General features: G+C 45.5%; 1 protein-coding gene across 3 annotated transcripts in view; it reads right to left on the reverse strand.

Annotated features, from left to right (window-relative positions):
• Positions 1 to 331: 331 nt before the first annotated feature.
• CUNH10orf143 (chromosome unknown C10orf143 homolog) overlaps positions 332 to 23837 on the reverse strand; it is a 31041-nt gene continuing 7535 nt past the window's right edge. The window contains exons 2-4 of one of the 3 annotated variants that reach the window (XR_003567168.1): positions 11519 to 11683; positions 10987 to 11411; positions 332 to 911 (exon numbers count right to left, since the gene is read on the reverse strand). Coding sequence is in view for 2 of the 3 variants with exons in the window: in XM_027840465.1 (XP_027696266.1) it covers positions 9930 to 10943 (1014 nt within the window). In the remaining variant the exon portion in view is untranslated. Of the gene's footprint in view, positions 912 to 8819; positions 11412 to 11518; positions 11684 to 23837 lie in introns of those variants that run through there. The other 2 variants (XM_027840466.1, XM_027840465.1) reach the window with 2 other exon arrangements.

Consider the following 23837-nt stretch of genomic DNA (forward strand, 5'->3'; position numbering starts at 1 on the left):
GCACAAAGACAGAAAACATGGCCTCGTGTGAATTCCACCCAGGGAGCATGGGGAGTACAAGGTATTCCGTCCCACTTTTGATTCTGAAACATTCCGGAATTTGTGGCTGATTTAATCACCTCACACTCTCGTTGCAGCCTGAGCAGTCATCTGACTGAGGCCCCTCACAGAGCTTTGTGAACTCAATAGAGCCCTCCTCCAACCCATCCCTAAAGGGGAGCATTTGAAATGGGAGAATTAAAACCCTGGCACAAGGGGGTATTTCCATTTGACTGTAAACGTGGTCCTCTACCTTCAGTCAAATAAAGAATTACAAAGATGGAGTGATTCCTCCCATTTGGTAAAATTCTGTTTTATGCTGCAGAATGGAATTTCACATTTATAATATGAAAATAACATTTTCTGCTATTAAAAATGGACACAAGTGGTCTTGAATATACACAAGTCAGAGCTCTTGACAAAATAATCTAACAGGAGCTAAGCAGGCTTACTCCAGGGCATGGACTGTAAGCCATCACATTTCTAAGAAATTCCTCCTCATGGAGCAATTGTTGTCCTCCTGACAACCTTCTCTTTTAAAAAAAAATAAGAAATTGATCATGACTTAATGACTCCACACTCTTCTACAAAAAGACATATTTTAAGAGTGAGGAATAACAATACGGAGGTTATTTTGAAGTGGCGTTGATCTTCTGCGCCCCAGAACTGAGAACTGGGGGATTATCTGAATGAGAGAGCAAACAGTTTCCCAGGAAATAACATCCAGGCTGTTCTTTGAACAGGTGGGCCCTTAAATCCATCTGTAAGATATTTACATTCATCATCATGTGGAGGATTGAAGACCAAGATTGGATGCGGCCTTCTTTGCCAACTTGTATCTTCTAACAATTCATGGTATGGTTAAAATGCCCCTAAAATGATAAAATAAAATTAAAAAAAAGGAAAACAACCACACATCACTAAAAATGATTTCATATGGAAAATAATTCAATGACAGGCTAAAGCTAGGCTTACATGGAAAAATGAATGATTCTGCATTTGTAAGAATTTCTCCCTAAAGCTCCATTTGTCATAATTTAATTTGAAAGTTTACATCATTACTCAGTAGGACGAAGAATGAGAGTGTTGATTAGATAGACACCCAGCCCCAAATACAGAGAAGCCACTAAAAGCATCGTTCTCCAAGTGACAAACCAAGAATTTACAAGGATATAGGGAGAAGTCACTGGAATGTTTCAGAGTAACCCGGAAAATAGAAATCCTCACAGACTGACTAGCCCCTGTTCATTCCCGCAGGGCTGTAGCCAGTGGTGCCTCATGACTGCACAGATCCAGGGTTGCTAAGGGTTGGGAAGAGACGGAGGGTCCAGACAACAAGACACTCCATTTCACTTTCTCACCCCACCACTCTGAAGAAGGAACTGTGAGGACTACTCCCATTTTACAGATAAGGAAGGTGAGACTCACAGCAGTGACTTGGCCAGGGTCACACAGCTAAGAACCAAACTTGGTCCAGTGTCTTCCTTGCCACGTCTTCCTGCCTTCTACAATGTGGAGTCATCAACTTACTGAAGTGTCAGTGAGACAGACCAGAAAGGGCGAAAGTGCCACAAGCAAAAAAGGGGTCCTACCCACATGGAAAATGGATTCAAGTCTGAGGAAATGCAGAATTCCTTCCTGCACAAGTCATGAGATAGTCACTGAGACCAGACTTCCAAGCACAGTTCAACCAGCTAGAGCCCACTGCTGGCTGAGCCTCAGTCTCCTCCTCTGTGAAATGGACATGATGACATATGCTTTGCTAATCTCCCCTAGGTACTGTGAGAAGCAAATGACAGAATTCCACAAAAGCATTGTGAACACCAACAAGCCCTTTGGAAGTGTGAGTGATTATGTTCATCTTCTTTCTGGAGGCTCAGTTCCTTGGTGAAGGTGCTTAAAAACCATGGGCTCCAACACTGTCAGGGCTGTAGAGAAATCCACACATGATAATACCGCTGGCAGAGCCAGGACAGCAGCAACGCGCCCAGCACACGGCCAAGCTTCTTCCTTTTCCTCTTCCTTTACCACTAGGTCGTTACTCATAGGGAGAAAAAGAACTATTTGTTCAAAAAGGATTCATGGCAGCATTACACCTGGTAGCAAAACCCTGGGCACTGGCGTGGGCCCAAAGAACAAGGAGCCACTCAGTCCATAGGCAGGAACTGCACAGAATCTTAGCGTAGCTTGAGAAAAGCCAAGTATGAATACTACAAAGAAGTGGGAGGAGACAGAAACCAAACCTGCCCCAAAGGGCAGGCCCCGACCTGACGACAACCTGTAGAATTAAAACTAGCGATGGCAACGATATTCTTTTTCTTATCATTTTTTAAATTGTGAACTTAACAATTATCCACAAACATGCCAATCTACAAGAAGGAGAAAGGATTGGCTAAGAAACAAACTCAGTTTTGTAAGTAGTCATGTCCATCTATTCCATCACACGCAGTCATACACACACACACACACACACACACACACACACACACACGCTGACTGGAGCCGCCATCCTTCCAGACTATAGACTGTGAACTCCTCCAGGGCAGGGACCTCATATTTGTCTTTGTTTGCTTTCTAAGAAAGCTCTGATGATGGGACATGGGTGGAAACCTCTTGCTAGAGCCTTGTTAATCAGTTTTTTAAACTGTGAAAATTAGAAGATTAAGGTTTTATTCTTGTTGGCATTTCTGAATGTTTTGGTCATGGCAATGGAGCTGGAGATAACTTTCCCCATCAGGCCTTCCCTGACCTCCTCCACCAGTCACTGCTAGATTAGCTTGTATTTATTTGGATGTGTACACATTGTCTCTCCCTATAGAATGGAAGAGAGGGAGCAGGAGCTTTTTCTTTTTTCTCTCCATATCCCCAATACCTCGCACAGTGCCTGGCACAGAGGATGCATTTAGTAAAGGTGGCCTGATTTTTTTTTTTTGATAGAGAGTGGAAATGGAATTCTTTAATTGTGTTTCTTTTCAAGCTTAAAGGTGAGTCACCATGGGGCATTTAGATGGCGCAGTGGATAGAGCACCCGCCCTGAAGTCACTAGGACCTAAGTTCAAATTCGGCCTCAGACCAAACACTTGACACTTACTAGCTGTGTGACCCTGGGCAAGTCACTTAACCCCAATTCCCTTAAAAAAAAAAAAAAAGGTGATTCACTAGAAAAGGCCAGGCCACAATGTTCTACAAAACACCTATTTAAACCAGAGGTAGCCTGCCATGGTGGGGAGAACTCTGGCTTCAAAGGCAGAAAGACCTGGGTTCAAGTCCTATGACATATACTTGCTACAGGATGAGCCCAGGTAAGTCACTCAGCGGTAGAGGCCAGAGGCTTCAAACACAGGGCAGCCCACCACTGCTTTGGGGCAACTCTCTAAGGCTGTTTACATTGCAGAGGGTCACTACAGGCATTGGTGGAGAGAGTTCCCTCCTGCAGGATTCCTGTATACCAGTGAACTCACAGGGCCACATCACAGTCACACCTCAGGTGACCACCTCAGCACCTTCCTTGACTTCTTGGACTTTCTCAACCCCCACAGCCAAGCAATCTTCAAGGATGGCTCACTCTTCTTCCATAAAATCTCACGACGTATGTGACATCTCCTGATAGAGTCCTTGGAGACAGAGCCTGCTTTTTCCTTTGTCTAGACTACAGAAGTGCCTGGCACACAGTAGGTTCTTAAGCTCACTCCAACTCCTGCCCCCTCAGTGAGCTCATGCTTTCAGAAATCCCTTTTTCCAAAAACGGTGGCTCTATGTCTCTGTGCCCCAGTGATCACACCCACTCAATGCCCATCTCCTGGCAGGCCTTTCCCAAGGGCATCCTCGCTGGGGTCATCTCCAGCGGAGCCAGCTGCAGCAATCCCCAGCCAGCCTGGGAAGCGAGGCATCTGCCGAAGGCTCACTTCTTTCATGCTTTGCTGAGAAGCTCCCACATTAACACACAGAAGTGTTGGCTGCTTGGTTTCTCTGTACTGGGTCTTTACCTTTCATCTTATCGACTGTGCTTTGCACTAACAGACCTCGTGAGGCTATTGTGTATTACAGCTGGCCTGCCCAACGAGGCCTACCACGGTCACAAGGCAGAAGGGCCTTTCTCTGCAAAGACCCCAGGAGAAGCGGGACGCATCACAGGACCATCGTGACAATGCCACACTTTGTAGGGATCACAGAGGAGAAGAGAATCGGATTCATCCAAATCCTCATCTTACAGAGGGAGAAATTGAGGCTACAGGAGGGGAAGAGACACAGCTAGCCCGACCTTGGCCACCGTGAAGGGGCAGGGCTATGGTTCCCTCCTTGCGGTCTGAGCTCTCTCCGTCTCGCCCTAGCCTTCTGGTTTCCTACAACGCCCAAAGTTCTCATTTGAAAGCCATCATTTCTTCTCTTCAGGACATTTAATTTTCAGTCCCTTGTGATTTCGCTGGGAAGTAAAAGTTGGGCTTTCTGCTTTGAGTCTGGTGCAGGCCTGACCTCCTAGACTTTCACCCTCTGGCTATGAATTAAGTGTTTTTAAACTTCAAAAGATTCAGATCTGAAGTACAACCATTCCCTCCCTCAGCACCACCCTCTCTATTCCCCCTCCCCCACTCCTCTTCACCAGGCTTTAGAAAATGACTTTCGGGAGTTGTTGAGGCCTGGCACGTAGTAGGGACTTAACAAATGCTTGCTGACTGTGACCCTAAGATCACCCTTGGTGGTCAACCTTTGGGTGCCCGGCCCTTCGGTCACTGAGCTAGGTCACTCCTCCTAGGAGACCCCATCCGAGATGGTCAGATAGTGAGAAGATTCACATTCCCTGGCCCCTGCCCTCTTCACCACAGCGGCCACCAGGCCACTGTGGCACAGGGCTTGAATGAGAGAGCTGTAGTCAGCAGTCCTATTTCTTTTGATGAGATGGAGGAGTAGCAGGCCTTCCCCTCTGCCCCAGGACCTCTGGGCCTCGCCAGGGGCACTGTCTCTCTGCCCTGCACACCAGTCCTCCATCTGACCTCCTCATGAACCTAAGGACCCTTGGGCTTCTGTATAGACTGTAGCTGAGCCTTCTGAGCTTTCTTCCCCGATCATCTCTCCCATTTACAATGTGAGTGCCTGAGAGTAGGGCCTGGCTAGCTTCTCCCAGTTCTATCCCCAGGGCTTAGCAGAGGGCCTGACATATCTATCCTAAGTGTCTGATAAATGCTCCATCGATTTCGTTCTTTCCTTTTTTCCCTCTTTCTTGGCAGTGTAGCGGTACAGTAGATAGAACACTGCCTTTGGAGTCCGGAAGACCCCGAATCGAATCCTGCCTCGGACACTACTTAACCACATGGGCCTGGGCAAGCCCAGTTTTATTACATATCAGATGAGAGTAATAATAGCCCTTGCCCCCCAGGGTTGATGACAGCACCTGCAAAGTGCTTCCTAAGCCACAGAGTACTACACAAATGCTGTTAGGATCACTTGATGGGAATGAAGAGCCCAAGGTTTTCTTGCTTTTTGCTCCATTTTGACAAATGGCTACTCCTCCCCTGTTCTTCATCCTAATGCCATAAAAAATCGTCACTATTAACCCGCTGGGATGTCCTTTGATTCCACTCCCACCCCCACCCCAGAAATCTCCACTAGCTCCTCACACACAGTAGAATTCTTTTTTTTTCCCCTTAGGCAATTGGGGTTAAGTGACTTGCCCAAAGTCACACAGCTAGTAAGTGTCAAGTGTTTGGTCTGAGACTGCATTTGAACTCAGGTCCTTCTGACTTCAGGGCTGGTGCTCTATAGGATTCTTTTTCGAACAGACAGGGAGATGACATAATCAGAGGCCACCACAGGATGCCATCCCCCACCCCCAACATCATCATGCATGATAAAGACCTGATTTTGTTGGTGGTGGTGTTATTCAGTCATTTCCATCCTGTCTGACTCTTCATGACCCCATTTGGGGTTTTCTTGACAAAGATACTGTCAGCTCATTTCTCCAGCTCATTTTATTGATGAGGAACTGAGGCAAACAGGATGAAATGACTTGCCCAGGGTCACATGGCTAGTGTCTGAGGCCAGCCTTCTGGACTCCAGTGCCCTGGCCACCATATCACTGAGGTGCCTTTTGTCCGTAAAACATACTTTTCTAGGGTCACCCTTTGAGCAGAGGGCTCATTTCTGGCTGGAACCCCACATAGAATGGCACCTTTGGAGTGTCTGGTCCATGCCCCAAACACTAAAGCATGTTTGGCTGAGAACCCCAACCTGGTGATGCAGAGCACGGCTCAACACAAGCTTACTCATGGCGCCCCTCTTTTCGGAGGAAGGATCCTTAGGAGAGTGGCAGAGTGGGCAGGGTGCCAAACAAGGAGGCAAGAGGACCTGGCTGAACCAGGCTCTGAGACCAGTCACTTCCCCTGCTAAGACTCAGTTTCCTCCTCTGTCAAATGGAGATGATAATTGCCTGGGTGTTATGACCACCCTGCGAGGCCCAAGTGAGATACAGCATGTAGCTGCTCTGATAAATCTGACCACATCACGCACACATCCATCCCTAGCTCTCATAACATCCTTTGAGCTGTCTGGAGAAGACTGGAAGGCTGCCCTTCTTTTGTGAGGATTCTAGCAACCCTTTGTTAACCTCCAATAATGGCCAACAGTGTAGTGGTGGAATGATTATCTCCCCCTTCCCCCATCTTGCTCCCCACCAACACTCCCCCCCAAAGCAAGCCCAGCTAGGTGAGCTATCTTCTTGGCCTGGGGCTTTCTCCCTCCAAATCCTCTACTCTTTCTAAAGTCTTTGTTCGTTGATTTTGGAGACCTTTTGTCGGCCTCTTAAGCCTCCCTAATTGGCATCAGCCAGAGCTCCCCCCAGATAAAGGAGAGGAGTGATCTCTTTGTTACCGCTGGCTTCTCACTGACCTCAAGGCCAGGAGTCACGAGGGCTTTGATACCAATTGCTCAGAAGCCTGAGGTTTTACTTGCTTTGGGCTGTTTTGGTTCACCAGACTCACTGGGGAGCCTTCCCAAAGACATGTGGGATGTTTGTGGGAAGAAAGGAAAGTATACTGGGTAAGGCAGTAACCTGGCTGGTTTGACTTTGCTCATGGGCTGCCCACAACTCATTCGGCCTGATCTAGGCCAGGAGACCACCGAGGTGTACATGCGGGGGGTGAGAGAGCACGGGGGTGGAGGACGAGGACGTTTGTAAGAATTTCCCTGCAAAATTGTCTGCCTAAGAGATAATGCCCCTGCTGAGTGACTGAAATCTCTGGCCAAATCTGGAGGCGGGGGAGGCAGATTTGTTTTCCATCTTTTGAACAAGAAATTCTGTCTTTGAACTTTAAAAGAAAATAAGCTACATTGATTACTGTTGTTCTTCCTAATAGCTAACGTGTTTATGGTGTTTTACATATAGCTTCCTCACCATGACCTGGTGATTTAGGGGACATTATTGTGAGAGGTGACCTCTCAGAAGTGAAGCCTCCTCAGAGGGTTAATCCTTCTTGTTAACAGTTCTCACAAAGGGCAGCAATTAGGAGATCACTGGTCATGGGAGAGAGGTAAGGTCAGAAGCCAGACAGTAAGAGAGCGGGAGGAGAGAAGTTGGAGGCACCTGCTGTAGATGGCCTTCTAATTGTATTGTTGAAACACTCCCTTCTGACCTTGTCAAAACCCCCTCAGACCCTGTTTTTAAGAGAATAGCCCTACCCCATCCCACCCCCAACCTAAACTGCAAGACTTCCCACCTTTTCTTGTCTCTGGGCAAACTTGTGTAACTCTGTTGCTGGGGAAGATTTCTGTGAATAGATTGTGCCCCCTGAAGCCCAGCCAATGGGCTTTCTGTACATACTCGTCCTCCCTGGCCGGTGCCATTAGGGCGACCAGGGTTGGTACCCTTTCTCATGAGAAAGCAATCAACTCCCTTCTGCTTTTTTTTTTTTTTTTTGGCTAGGCAATGGGGTTAAGTGACTTGCCCGTGGTCATACAGCTAGTAAGTGTTATGTGTCTGAGGCCGGATTTTGAACTCAAGTCCTCCTGACTCCAGGGCCGGTGCTCTATCCACTGCGCCACCTAGCTGCCCCTCCTTTCTGCTTTCCAGGTGACTAAGTCTTTGTTTTGAATTTGAGTAGTGGTCTCTGTCCCACACATTATTATCTCCTTTTTATTAAAGAGGAAAGGAGGCTGACAAGCCAAGATCCCAATGCTAAGCCACAGCTGAGGAGGGCCTGACTCCAGGCCTGCCATTCTCTCCACTGGGCCCCCAAACTACCTTTTCCAGATCCCGCAATAGAAAGTAGCTATGGCTTTAGAAAAAGAAGATATAAAATGATCTCTTCTGTCCAAATGCCAAAAGGCACGGCTTTCCAAATTCACACTTCATTCTTTATTTACATAAGGTTTAGAAAAAGTGGATGTAAATATTAAGACAACTCTGCCTATGTAAAATTGTGCTGAAAATAGCTACAAATATAAAAAAAAGTCATACAACACCCCCCCACACACGCATCAGTTTCTGAAATGTAAATGGAAAAGCAAGTGGGAAATTAACCACCACAAAAATGACACCTTTATGTACTGAGGCAGGTTTCCTGCTTCTAGGTCCACTCCCTATCTCTGAATAAAAGAAGAGACCCTAGGGCTGGTGAAAGCAGCGGTAGCACCGACCACCCTGACCCCTTGTCAGCAATGGAGGATGGAGTGGCCTGCGTCCTCAGGACATGTTTCTGCATGGGGCCGAGAGGTGGCGCAGTGGATAGAGCACCGGCCCTGGATTCAGGGGGACCCGAGTTCAAATGTGGCCTCAGACATATAACACACACTAGCTGTGTGACCCTGGGTAAGTCACTTAACCCCATTGCCCAGCCAAAAATTACAAAAACAAAAACAAAAGAACATGTTTCTACTTGTCCTAAGAGGATGGGGCGCACAAAGTCTAAGTCCCCTATTTTTAAGAGAAACTATTCCAGGGCATTTCAAAGGTAGAGGTGGAGATGGGAAGGTGGGCAGGGATCTTTCTTTCCTTGGAACCTTCTACGCCTGACACAGAGTAGGTGCTCAATAAATGTTTGCTGGATTGGGTGGAGCGAAGGTTACTTGGCACAGCCAGGAGGTTCCCTGTGGCTCCTCACTTCCCTTCCCACCACAGGACCCAGCTGAGTCTGGCTAACCCCAATCCCAAGGCAGTGGGAGCCTGTCCTCAGCTCCTCCTCCAGCTGCCCCAGCTGGGAGGGGCTGCAGAGGAAGCAGCCTCCAACCAGGAGGGGGCCTCCAAAGAAGAAGAAACCATTGCTTTTGCCAGACAGCGTCTAGCCTGAGCTTATTTCTTGCCAAGGTGCAGAATGTCCCTTCTCAGCTGAGGGGGCCAGAGGTTTAGCAGGGTGACAGCTGTCACTAGGGGTCACTAGGCCTTAGATGGAAAACCTTTTTCCTCAGGCCATTCCTTGAAATGACCTGTCTTTTTGAGGAAGCAAGAGGACACAAAAGGTGTTAACTGATTAGCGTAAGTAATATGCTGACACTCCTCTGCCAGTCAAAACCAGAAAAACACTCTTTCTCTGGGGCTGAGAATTTTGAGGGAGAATCTTTTAAAAGCAAAACAAAAACCTTGTTTTCTAGGTGAGAAGAGCATTTGAATCAGAGGACCCGAGTTCCAACTCAGTATACCGCTATGACTTTGGGCAGATCACTTCTTTGGGCCTCATTGTCCTCATCTGTACAATGGGGCAGCTGGTCTAGAGGCCTCCAAGGTCCATTCCAGCTCTCGGTCCCTTTCTGCATGCCTGGGGTTAAGGCTGATTTTACCCCAGTAGGAAGGCATTCGCTTCAACAGCAAAGGGGAAAAGGATATGAGCCTCTTGAGGGCAGACAACTGGTTCTTTCTCGGTAGCCACAGGACTAAGTGGGAGCATCTAGCACACAGTAGGAGCTTAACAACGGGCTGTGCAAAGGCTATTGCGGCTCACTGAAGGAACATGAACTTGCAGAGGCAGCGGGCCCCCGAGGGGAAAGTGCTGCTCCTTTAAGAAGGCAGCCCTGGCTTCAAATCCTGCCCCTGGCCCTCCCTGGTTAAATAACTGAGCCAGTCCCCGAGCCTGGGAGGATCCTGGGAGGATCCCGGGAGTTCTCGAAGGCTCTGAGTTGTAGACAAGGGAGACGTGCCTTGGGTGGGGAGCTTCAAGATGCTCGTGGGAGTTCCCAATAATAATAAAATCACAAGCCTGCTCCTCCACAGACAGACATAGTGTGTGTGGATATACACGAATCCGTAATATGCACGTATGTGTACTTTTTATATACACATATATGTACATGTATGTATACACACATGTGTACACACACACACACACACACACACACACACAAACTTGCTTTAAAGGCCATTTGAAAACATCAACAATAACAGCATTGCACAAGTGGGCCGGGGAGACTCCCGTCCTTATGTTGAGGCACGGGGCAGGGGGGACGAGAGATGAACTCTCCGTCCAGAGCCCCGGGTCTGAATTCCCTCTAAACCACAAGCAACCGCCTGAGTGCACACACACACACACAAGCCCCTTCGTCTCCTGAACCTCAGTGTCTTCCTCAGTCAAAGGAGGCAAAATGACTGGTGTTCTCTGCCTCGCCAGGCCCCTGCCCAGAAGGTGCTTTGAGATCCTCCAAGTGCTGGAGAGAAGTGAACTCTTCAGGGTGCAAGCACTTGTGAACTGCAGCTGCCTTGACAGAGCAAAGGGCTCAGGCCATTGTTCTTCCCGGCCAAACCTGGGGCTTATCTGACTTCTTTGGGGGGAGGGGAAGAGGAGAAAGGAGAGAAGTTTGGAGAGATGGAAGCAAAGAAGCATCATGGCTCCTCTGAACATACATGTTGATGTGTGTGTCCCTACATACACGTCTGTGCATGTGTGCATATCTACGTGTGTGTAAATGCGCTCGTATGTATACATATGCCTGTATTTTATAAGCAGTTGTCTATTATGTAACTATAACCTTAAGGAAGACGGTTAGGTCCTTTCCTCTGCGACACTGTCTTCAAAGTCCCATGTTTTCAGCCAGCTCTCAGGGCAGCTGGGAAAGGGGCATTTTTCTCTCCACAAAGGGCTGGCTACTTTCCCAACTGAGCTTTCTAGGAGACCTTCCAGACACGTCTGTGACTTCTCTTCCTGAGCCGTAGCCAGACGCCCCGGAGTTGGTGCCTAGCTCCAGATCGGCTCCGTCAACCTTCTTCCCTTTATTTACACTCCTCATTCCTGGGAAACGGAATTGTGGTTTTGATGAACTTTGCTTTATGGATCTAATATTTAGGAACAAGCCTATCTTTGATGTCACAGCTCGGAGGTGAAGGCACTTACAGACTGGCCAGCGAGGCATCGTGAGCAAGGCTGGTGGGGACGCCTTCCGTTGTTGGCAGAAATCTATTTAACAAATCACACAGGGGATGAATCAGAACCATAATTATTGATGCTTTTTATTAAAATATTTAAATAGATTTAATGTTACGATGGGGATAATGGGCACCTACCACTGAGCTCTGTCTGCCTTGGATATTCCCAGGCAGGCTCTCCTGTGCAACGAAGCCCTTGGATTCCGAGCCCCAGTCCGTAATCCAGCACCCCTGGGGCAGTTCATTTTGCCCCGGGGCAGCATCCTCCCCAGGACCAGCTTCCATGCTCCTACATGCCCGTTTCTGAAACAGACAAGCAAACCGGCTCATAAACTGGGAGCCTTTCTAATTTAATTTGCTTCCTGAAAATTCCAACAACAACCTCAGACCCCTGTGGAGCTAGAAAACTTGGCAATGTATGGGAGGAGCGCGACTTAAACTTTATCTTTTTCAGAAACATCAACTATCAATTACACTTAATGTCATTATTTCCAGCACTGCCAGGATATTTGGTTTTATGGGACCAAAGTCTGCGCTTCCAAGAACCTTCTCGGCAACTCTGACACATACCACTGTCATTAGATTATTGATATTGAAAATGGGCCAAAGGCATTTGTTTTGTTCAAGATGTCCCATGAGCAGCTCCCAACATTTCACCTAAATGTCAGCTTGGAAAGAATTGGACAATGAGCAAACATGAAGAATTCCCCTCCCTTGCTTCATGCAAGTCAGGGAACAAGTGAATTGTATCCATCCACAAAATTACTCACGTGGTATGCACTGTTTACCTTTGGGAAAGCCAGCATTCTGATTTTCTTTTCAGAAATCAATTATAAAAGATAAATGAGAAGAATCCTCTAACATTATGGGGGGATAAGGTGGGGGAAACCATTAACCCATGAAATATCCTGTTAGCATTGTCTGCGGCTCTTCACAGGTAATCATGATCATTGCTGTTAATAACCATGACAATAACAGCTGACACGTAGTGCTTTATGGCATGCAAAGGGCTTAATAGGCAGCATCTCACGGGTGGAGGATTGTGAAGCCTCAGAAGGGGGGACAACCCCAACCACTGAAGAATCTCTAGTGTAATGTTTCCTGCCCCCCAGGGAAAAGTCATGGATTCAAAGCTCCATCTCCCGCCTTCTCTCAACCTTTTGCAGAAGTGATGTGGGTGGTGGTCTATGGGTGTGGAATATTGCCTACACTGTCAGAAACAACTGGTGTGTCAGTCTCTCCGAGCTTTTCTCCTCTCTCTAAAACTTTGTTACAAGAGAGGTCTTGCTGGGTAGGGAAGTAGGGGGGAGAAAAAGAGATAGATAGACAGACAGATAGACAGATAGATAGATAGAGGTAAGATAAAAATTTGAAAAGAAGGTGATGCAAAAAATTTATCAATAAAAAGAAGATGCTGAAAAAGCTTTCCCACTGGAAGGGACCTGTGTGACACTAACTCTGCCAATCACCTCACCTCTCAATATGCCTTAGTTTCCACATATGTCAATTGAGGAGGCAGAGTAAACAATATCAAAGGTCCTCCCCTCATAAGCTTCCCTTCATCTTATTTTCTCCATACTAAATATTATATTTCCATTCACATGCCATTTTTTAAAGCATATGATTTCACTGTGTAGGTGCTATGTCAGGCAGTGAAGATCAAAGGTGAAACAAGGAATGGGCGGCTAGGTGGGGCAGTGGCTAGAGCACTGGCCCTGAAGTCAGAAGGACCCGAGTTCAAATCAGGCCTCAGACACAGAACACTCACTAGCTGTGTGACCCTGGGCAAGTAACTTAACCCCATTGCCTAGCACAAAAAAAAAAAAAGGTAAACAAGGAGCTTACAGTCCTGAAAGGAAGGGGTGGGAGGAGGCCTGAACAGGCACACAGATAACTATTAACTATGCCAGTGGTCACACAGATACATATATCCATGGGTATGAATGCAGGTGTAGGCATAGACTCCAGGTATACAAAGGAGAAGCCCAAAGGGGGTTTAAGACCCTCAGGAAGGGAGATCTCACCCATAGCCAACGGTGGGAGAAATAAGGAAAAGTGATTACGTAGGACTTGGCAGCTGAACTAGGTTTTGAAGATTTCATTGGAAGAGATGGGGGGATGGGAGGGGTAAAGGAAGGTTTCAGGCCCAGAAAACTATTAGCACCAAGGCCGAGAGGGCCGAAAGGCCAGGACGAGGCCTGGAAAGGCTGAGCAACCCGGCACGGACGGCTCCAAGAATGTCAGTTAAACCACAGAACCCTAACTCTAGAGTTCTAAGGGACCTTGGGGGGTCATCTAGTCCAACCACTCATTTTTCCGACAAGAAAGCCAAGGCCCAAAGACATTAAGTAACTTCCTCCAAGTCAGACACAGCCAGGAGCAAGAGAAGCCCCCCGGGGTCTGAGCCCGGGCTCCCAACTCCAGAGTCAGCACTCATTCCAGTACACGCCGCTTGTACCTCTGGTTGTGATGATACAGTCCCAGGCAGTGTGCACCTGTATGTTCACAGCAAGGAGAAAAGCCACAAAGGAGTCAGCCCCACTGCTTGTGATACACGGCACGATGGCAATGAAAGAAAAGGGAAGCAAAATCGGAGGGTTGTAGTTATGATTGCTATCAAGGGGAATGAACTTCAGATAGGAAGGGGTCACTTCAATTTGGCTAAGAGGGAAATGGAAGCCATGATAGATGGGGACCCCTTGCTGCCTTGCCTGAGTTTAGGCGCCTTATTCTAAGTCTCCTAGTCTAGAGCAATTACACCCTGGGGTTTGGGGATAGCTTGGAAATATACTTGTTGCATTGCTGTTGGCAATCTGTGAGGGATCCTGGGAAATGGGGCATCAGAGCCTGAAGCTTGACTAGCCAAGATGCCAGTTTCCGAAGAGAAGAAATTGTGGATCATGAAAGCTATAGGATGGAGGGCTTGATGTTGAACCTGGCAAAACTGCATAAAGATGGAATTAAGAGGATGGTTCTTGATCACTCAGGTGAGTACAGGAAGCTAGCATGGGCTTATCATAATCACTAGTGCCAAGCTAACTTCATTTCCTTTCTCGATGGTCAAAATGTGCCTTGATTTCAGCAAGAAGTGAAAGAATCATGAGACAAGGAAGTGTGGGCTAGATAATGGGAGTTATGCTTGTAATTGGCTCTGTGACTGTACTCAATATATGCTAATTAATGAATCAACATCAATGTCCCTGGAGGGAGGTTTCTAGTGGCATACAGGAGGAATCTGTCCTTGGTCCTGATGTACTCAACGTTTTTAATAACTTAGATGAAGACATAAAAGGCAAGCTTATCAGATTTGTCAACGATACAAAGCTGAGAGAGGTAGCTTAATATGTTGGATAACAGAATCAGGATCCAAAAAGACTTTGACAGGCTGGGATGATGGGGCAAATTGAATGAGATGGAACTGAACAGGCTTAAACAAAGAATTCTGTGCTTAGATTTCAAAAACAAACATTATTTCATGTGAAAAAGACTTGGGGGTTTCAGCTGACAGTATGAAGCAGCAGTGCGAGTTGGCTACTAAAAACATCTAATGCAGTTTAACTAAGCCTACAGTAAAGGTATAGAGTGTAGAAATAGGAGAATTCTACAGGCTCAGTCACTCCTGAGATCTGGTCAGTTGTAACCGCCATGTTTTCTGTGGATAGCTCCAAACTGGAATGTGCCCAGAGAAGGGATACCAAGATGGTCAGAGAACAGAAGAAGAGAGGTGAAGGACCTGGGAATGTTTTAACCTGGAGAAGAGACCTGCCTGGGTGGGTGGGGGAGATGACCCAAGTCCTCTGATTATCTGAAGAGCTGACAGGAGAAAGCTAGTGAGATCGGAACAAGAAGTATGAGGTACAATGAACACAAGAAAGAATTTTCCACCAACTAGGGTCCTCCAAAAAGCAGAATGAACAGCCTGGTGGCATACCTAAACTCTTCATGATGGGAAGCAGAAGTTGGATGACAACATTTCAGGAGGTTTTAGAGGATTCATGCCCAGATTTCCACTGTCACTAGCCCAGGATGCTCTATGGGCTCCATTGCTCTGCAGGGAGGAGAGGGGAGGATTTTGTCATAGCCTCTGAATTGGTCTTCCAACCTCTAACCTCTCCACCCTCCAAAAAGCTCCCCTAAATTAATTTAATAACAGCTCTCACCAGTTCACGCTCCCTTACTCAACAACCTAACAACCTTCAGTGATTTTTTAGGGACAAAATCTTATTGCTTTGGGGGTGGGGGGGCCTTGGCCGAGCATCTGAAACCTCTACAAGCCAACTCTACCCCATCTCCCAGCATAGCGTGCCCTTGGTTCCCTGCATGCACTCAACGTTCTGGCCCGGAGGTGTCAAATGCCCACCACAAGACTCCCCTGGTGGCTAGAATTCGACTAAAATTCTGAACAAAAGAAATAAAAACACAATAAAACATCATGTTCATGTGAATATGGCTTAGTAGTCCTGATTCTATTTGTGTCTGGCACCTCTGCTCTAGTCCAACAACACATTTCCCCCACCCCACCCCATCTCCTGCTTCTGTGGATCCAGCAGCCTCCCTGTAATCCTCTAACTACAAGAACGCCAAGAATCCTTCTCTATCTTCAAGGCTCGCACTCCAGCCTCCTCCTCAGGCCCTACCCACACAGGCACCCATTCCCTCCCTCATTTCCTTCAGAAGGCAGCTCAAGCCCTCCCTTCCCCAAACCTTCACTTGGGCGCCACTTTTGTAACTGTTCCTTTGCATTTATTCTGTTTACATTTATAGACCTATTCTGAAGAGACACATATACGTGCACTTACACATATGTGTAGGTATATATAAGTCTACACACCTCCCTACCCAGCTGATGAGGCTCTCTTCTACGTCCAACAGTCCTAGCCAATTTGGGTCATTTCCCTTTGGTCTTCTTCATGCTCTAACTCCTAGCATACTTGTCTACATAAATGGGACATCCCCCAGTAGAATGTAAGTGTCCAGCAGCCAGCGATGGTTTCATGTTTTGCTTTTGCAGCTCTGGTACTTTGCACACAGTAAGTGTGTGTGTTTGCTGAGTGAATTTAATAATGACAACAACTAACATATCTATAGTGCTTAGTGGGTGCCAGGCACAGTGCTAATAGCCTTACAATTATTATCTAATCTGATCCTTACAACAACTTGTGAGAAAGGTGCTATTTTTATCCCCATTTTACAGATGAGGAAACTGAGACAATCGGAGGTAAAGTGACTTGCCCAGAGTCACACAGCAGGTAAGTGTCTGAAGTCACATCTGAGCTCAGGTCTTCTTGACTCCAAGCCCTGTGCCCCCTTGCGGCCTGGTAGGCTGTGTGATGAGTGACTTCTTGAATTCCATGCTTGCACTGGCAGTAGCGATGACTTGACCTGGTTTAACATGAATGGATCCTGCGTAAACATTTAATGCAGGAGCTGCCTGTGGTAAAGAGATTATTGGTCCCAATCACTTCTACCAGAGATCTGCCAGCCTTCATAACAGCAGACAAAGATTTAGCACCAAACTGAAGAGTCACTTGCAGTCTATAAACCAAATGAAAATCCTGCGTCTACACAAAGATCCCATTAGTTAAGAATAATTGAATAAGATCAATAAAACAGTGACCTCACTGGAGAACAGCTCAAACAGAGAACAGAGCTGAGGAATAGAAAATATTTAATAAGACAGAGACATTAAGATGTAAAATATGTATCATGATGCCCAAATGATGATAGCCAAAATTAAAAGAGGCCCAGAGAAGGTCCTAGCAAAGCAAGTCACCCTCCGGTGGGAAAACACCATGGGCAGGGGCAGCTAGGTGGCGCAGTGGATAGAGCACCGGCCCTGAAGTCAAGAGGACCTGAGTTCAAATGCGGCCTCAGACCAAATACTTGACACTTACTAGCTGTGTGACCCTGGGCAAGTCACTTAATCCCAACTGCCTCACCAAAAAAAAAAAAAAAAAAAGAGAAAACACCATGGGCCCTTTGTTGGGTGACATCTTTTCTTTATTGAAAGTGATGCCACATGAATGAGCTTAATGAGTGAAATCTAGTCAAGAGAGGGAGAATTTTTAAAAATGGCTGGAAATTCCACGCAAAGCACTGGTTTACATTCTAATGAGAGAGTCAACACTAAGGAGTATTATCACCAAGAGCCAATAGCATGTGGGCAAATCCTATTAAGACTTGATGAGAACATGGGCTCTGGCATCAGGGTCAGAACACTAAGTGCCAACAGGGAGGCCCAGACAAGTTCTCTGTATTTGCACGGCCATCTCTCAATGGAGGTACCACTGCCATCTCCTACCTAAGTGGATGGAGAGGCTACGAAATGGAAAAGGCTTTGGACTCACAAGGAAGCCATGGTATAAATATTCACTATTTTCCAACAAAGTTAAGAAATGGAGCACTCTGGTCAATTAAGCCTTTCAGAAAATGGAGAGTTAACTCTTATAAACTGGACCTGCACTTCTCTGAGATTTCAACACAACATGTACTTAATTACAAATACAGGAAAGCAGCTGACTATCTGAACCTGCAGACACCTCAGGACTTTTCAGGGCCCCAGACCTATCATAACAAATACAACTTTGTACTGTTATCATACGAAATCCTCTTCTATTGCCTTCCTGGAGTCTTAAGAGGACAGAGGTTCCTGAAGGTGATGTTAGCCACACAGAAGCTCCAATGGATCCCACAAAGCTGAGAAGGCTTCTCATGGTTCTTCTCATTAGTTCTAATTGTTCTTTTACATCATGACTAATAGGAAAATATGCTTGACATGAATGTATCTGTAGAGCCTATATTGGATTTTATGGCACAGAGATTCACTTCAAGCAGGAGCCTAGCTCAATTCCAAGAGGTTCATCACCAGAAGATTGGCCCCAGGGAAGTGACCATTATACAGACAAAAATACAAAATGGCTCTCAGGTCCATCTGACATGAGGGACCGATGGTGTTTTGGGTTGAGGGGTTCTGGGGGAGGGGTGGCAGGGTAGACCGCTGAGACAAATTTCTGGAACAGCATGGACAAGAATAAGTCATCTTGTCCACAATAAGAAAGATAAAGCCATTGTCAAATGCTTTGCTAAAAGTTTAATAAATTATATGTATAGCATTTTCCTGACCTACTTGCCTAATAATCCTGTCAAAAAGGGAAATGAGATTAGTCTGGCATGTCCCATACTTCATGAAGTCACACTGCTTCTACAACCACTGCCTCCCTTTCTAAATTCGAAAAAACCAACCCTTTGAAAATGTATTCTAAAGAAGGACCCCAAGAATACAAGTCATTCCCCAATTGAAAAATGGTCAAAGGATATGAACAGAGAAAGAAACTAAAGCTATCTATAGTCATGTGAAAAAATGTTTTAAATCACTATTGATTAGAGAAATGCAAATCAAAACAACTCTGAGGTAACACATCACACCTATCAGATTGGCTGACATGACAAAACAGGACAATTATAAATGTTGAGAAGATGTGGAGAAATTGGAACACTAATACATTGTTGGTGGAGTTGTGAAATGATCCAACCATTTTGGAGAGCAATTTGGAACTATGCCCAAAGGGCTATAAAAATGTGCATACCGTTTGATGTGGCAATACCATTTCTAGGTCTGTACCCCAAAGAGATCATAAAAATGGAAAAAGGACCCACATGTACAAAAATATTTATAGAAGCTCTTTTTGTGGTGGCCAAGAATTGGAAATTGAGGGGATGCCCATCAATTGGGGAATGACTGAACAAGTTGTGGTATATGAATATAATGGAATACTATTGTGCTATAAGAAATGAAGAGCAGGCAGAATTCAAAAAAACTTTGAAAAAACTTGAATTGATGCAGAGTGAAATGAACAGAACCAGAACGTTGTACACAGTAACAGCCACATTATGGGATGACTGACTTTGACAGACTTGGCTCTTCACAGCAATGCAAGAATCTAAGACAACCCCAAAATATTCATGATGGAAATTGCTATCCACACTCAGAGAAAGAAATAGGGAGTTTGAATGTAGATGGAAGCACATCATTTGCTCTCCTTTTCCTTTGTTTTGCTTTATTGCTTCATTCTCATGGTTCCTCCCATTAGTTCTAATTGTTCTGTACATCATGACTAATGGGAAAATATGCTTAACATGAATGTATCTGTAGAGCCTATATTGGATTGTATGCCATCTGGGGGGAGGGGGAGAAATGGGAGGCGAAGAAAATTTAAAACTCAAAATCTTATGGAAGTGAATGTTGAAAGATAAAAATAAATAAATTGAAGAAAAAAAAAAGAATGACCCCCAGGGAAGAGATGAGAAATGCTTTGGCAGAGGTGGAAGACTATGGGTATGGACCACTGGGCACACTGTTAAACTCAGTATGTTGAATGATCTTACTGTGCCAAATGGACCCCTCTGTGGGCCTCAAAAATGCAGCCAAAGTGACTCATTGCTATAGGTAGTTCTGCAGACAAAGCCTTCTACTTCCTTCACAAGGCAATTTACTCACAAGGTAATTAAGTTTAAGCAATATTGAGTCTCACAGCTCAGCAGATAAGCCTTTCTTTGCTTTCCATCCCTACCTTTCCCTTTCCTTTGTCCCTTCCCTTGCTTCCATTCCTTTCTTTTCTTCTTTTCACACCTCTCCCACCCTTTCTTCCTTCATTCCTTGCCTGTACCTGGGGTACAACTCCTTATGAAAATGCCAGATTGGGACTCAGATTCTTAAAATCTAGCCACTGCTCAGATTCTCTAAGAGTCTGGCTAATATGATAGATGTCCTAATAAACCTTGTCTTTGCCTGAAAGAAGGCTTGGGTAGAATTCTTTCAGACAGGACCCATGTGTGAAGATTTTGCGGTCCTAGAAGCCCTAAACTCCTAAACCTCAACATTTTGGTGGCCCATATAGGGAAACTGCCTAACCCCAAGTTCTCTCTAGCCAAGACTGGAAGGTATGTAAGCCTTCCCCTACTTCTTTCTTGCCCTGTGGCTGGGGATGCTCTCCAAACACCTAGGAAGGCTTGGAGGGGCTTTTCAGGCAGACAGTTACAAGGCTGTCTTGCACTCGGCCTGAGTCAGGCTCTTGGTCCACTGGTTCAGTTCGAGGCCATGGACCTGGGTATACCTTCTGAAGCATAGAAGACAAGGACAGATGCCCTATCTGGAAGCGTATGTCCAATTCTTTCAATTCTCTCGGAGCTAGGGAATTGGGAAAACTGCAGGTGCTTTTTGGTTCCCTGAGGCTTACTTATTTCCTTCCCTCCTCTACACCCCCGAATCCTCCTTCATAGAGGTTATAGGGAATAGTTAAAACAGCTAAAAATATCTTAGCAGATTTTGGAGGTTTTGTGATTGACCATTAAGGAGTTTTGAAACACCTCCTTATAACCCTGGTCACTCCCTTCCCTTGAGTCAAGAGGGTAATTGTTAACCCCTCTCATAGGAGAAGAAAGTTTCATCTTCCCCCACTCCCCCAGCTCTGAATATAGGATGGACCCCAGTGGTAATGGCCTTGGACCCTGGGGCAACCTTTGCCTGGAAGCATCACCCAGGTCCAGCATATCCTGCTCAAGGTAAACAAGCTGGCCTCTGAACTTGGGTAAGCAGGCTTTTTCAAAGTTGTAGTTTTAATTGTTAATGATGAGATGTTGATTCTCTGTGTAATTTGGCAATGCATTTAACAAAACTGAAGTCACCTAATTGGTAATGGGTTTGTTTCAAGTTTCAAATTGGTGAACATTTTGTGTCAGTTATATCAAGCAACTTTTCATAATTTGGTTACTGCTAAAATAATTTGGCTATTGTTGGTTATTGTTTTAATGTGTAAACTTGCCAAAAAGTTTGTTTGGGTTTTGTCTTGCTGAGAATTTGCAAGTATATAGAAATAATCTCTAATGATTGGCTTTTTACACCAGGACAAATTTAAGTTTGAGATGTAAATCCTAGAAAAGTTTTTCCTAAGCTGTGATTAGTGAAACTTGCTGTTTGAGGTAAAAGCTCATAGAATTTTATTTTGAGTTGTCTGATGGATCATAATAATACATCAATAATCAATAATCCATCATCTGACAGAAATGCCACAAACTACTCAGAGAATATGATACTGGTGGGAAGTCAGCATTGGCAAAAGCTGAGAGGACAATTTTAGCCTCAATCTAAGATAGAATCCTCCTGGCTCAGTTTCCCCATTATGTTCCTTTGAAAAGGAATGTTACCCACCTGGCTAGCCCTGAGTCTGGCTATGAGGTGGATTTGATACTGCATGGTTGGAAAACTGAATTATCTGAATCCAAACAGAGCTAAGGACGTTTTATCCTGTCACATCTGGGCCCTGCAGTTTTTTCTGTCAGATTTGTGTCTTCCAGACATTCACCTACAGTTGGTAGCAAACAGCAGGTACCAGCCAACGTCTCCCCATTGTTCCCTGGATGCAGCTTGTACTCAGTTGCAGTCAACCTCCTTTTTGGGACTCCCTCAAGGCAGGGAGAGCTCTATGCCCCTTGCCAGCAGGAAGCAGTTTCAGAAGCCAAGACCTTCATCCCTTACCCCTCCAAAATTTGGGATCCATTTGTTCAAGGGGGAATGATGGGGCTCGGATATGGACCTCAAAAAGGAAAAACTCTGGACTTTCCCACATGGCCAAATCTCTGGCTTTCGCCTGAGGCTATAATCCCATTATCTGGCCTTTCATTGTGGTTATGCCCAGTCTCCCAATTCTCTGTTACCCTTCACCTAGCCTAGCCCTCCACTGTTTTACCTCCCTATGGCTCCTGGCCACTTCCCACAGTTAATCTCCATTCTCCCTTGGCCATGTGGTACAGGTGCCTCGCATTCTATTACCTCACAGTCCCACAGACTACTTGGCCACTCCTAGATCCCTCCCATAGACGTCCTGTATATAAGGCCTATCTTGTCCCCATTAAAGTGCTCAGATTCTCAAAATCTAGCCACTACTCAGATTCTCTAAGAGTCTGGCTAATAGTAAACCTTGTCTTTGGCTAAAGATAAAAAGAAAGAAAGAAAGAAAACGCCACATTGGAAGTTTACAACAAACTCCTATCACAGCTGAAGCAGTTTCATCACTGTCATTCCAGATCAAATGTCAAAACCCCCTGCCCTTTTAAAGGATGCCATTTTCTGTTGGCTCTGGACTTGGAGTGGGTAGGAAGGAAGGGAAAATGCCTGCCACTTTCCTGGGTGGATGGACAGCTGTCAGCCTCTGCTAATGAGGTGACAGGAGGAAAGAAGCCAGGAAGGCTCAAACAAGTCGGAAGGGCTGACCAGCATCCTCAAAATTCAGTGGTTTCAGGCAGCAGCTAGCTGTTAAAAGGGCTGCTAAAATAGCAGAGATGCTACAGAGCACTAGTGCTTATTTTTAGACACAATTCTATAGCCAAAAAATTGCAACTCTCTCTAAGCCAGGAAAAAGGAATGATAAAAGTTGGAATACTAACTTACCCCATTTCAACATTATCCCAAAAGGAATTGCCCTGAAAGACCATTAGTCTGGACTCTGACAGTATGGGATGCAGGTCAAGTCACTGAACCTCCCTGAAACTCACTTTACACATCTATGAAGTGTCGATGTTAATCTCTGCACTACATCTCAAAGGTTATTACAGGAAAAAGTGCTTTGCAAACTTTAAAGAGCTAGAGAAAGGTGAGTTATTCAAGAGCTGCTCCCCAATAGATAAATGGTCAAAGGACATCAAGAGACAGTTTTCAAAGGAAGAATCTAAGCTATCAACAACATGTAGAAGAAAGCCGAGTCACTAACGCTTAGAGAAAAGCACATTAAAGCAACTCTGACATTCTTTATACCTTTCGGATTGACAAAGATGACAAAATAGCGTCACAACTGTTAGAGACAGGAGAAAAGGCACACATGGCTGTAGGCATGGCTGAGAGCATGAACTTGTGTTCAGATATTCCGGAAAGTAATTGGGAACTCTGCCACCACTTTTGCTAAACCATGCATATCCTTCAACCCAGCTATACAACTTCCAGGCCTACACCCAAAAAGGTCAGTGAAAGAGGAAAAGGACCCTTATGTACAGAAACGTGGGACAGCCCTTTTTGTGGTAGCAAAGAATTCAAAACTAAGGGGGGAGGGTGTCTCTCTATTAAAGAATGGCTGGACAAATTGTGATGACAAGACAGTGTTTCTGAGAAATCTGGGAAGACTTACGTGAACTGGTGAAGAGCGCAAAGAGTAGAATCATTTATACTAGAATAACATTATCAAGAAAAACCATGTTAAAGAGCTTGAGGACTCTGACCAAGACAGTTCCAGAGGACTGATGACGAAGCAGGGCTCCTACCTCTTTGTGGGGGGATGGGGGATGGGGGACTGACTCAAGATGCAGAACAAAACACACATTTTCAGACACAACAATGTGGGAAGGTGGTTTTTTGGCTATGTTTCTTGGTTTCAGGAGATTTTTTTTACTTTTACTTTGAAGGTACATG

This window comes from Vombatus ursinus, unplaced genomic scaffold (genome assembly GCF_900497805.2).
Source record: "Vombatus ursinus unplaced genomic scaffold, bare-nosed wombat genome assembly UNPS02014845.1, whole genome shotgun sequence".
Classification (NCBI taxonomy): Eukaryota; Metazoa; Chordata; class Mammalia; order Diprotodontia; family Vombatidae; genus Vombatus; species Vombatus ursinus.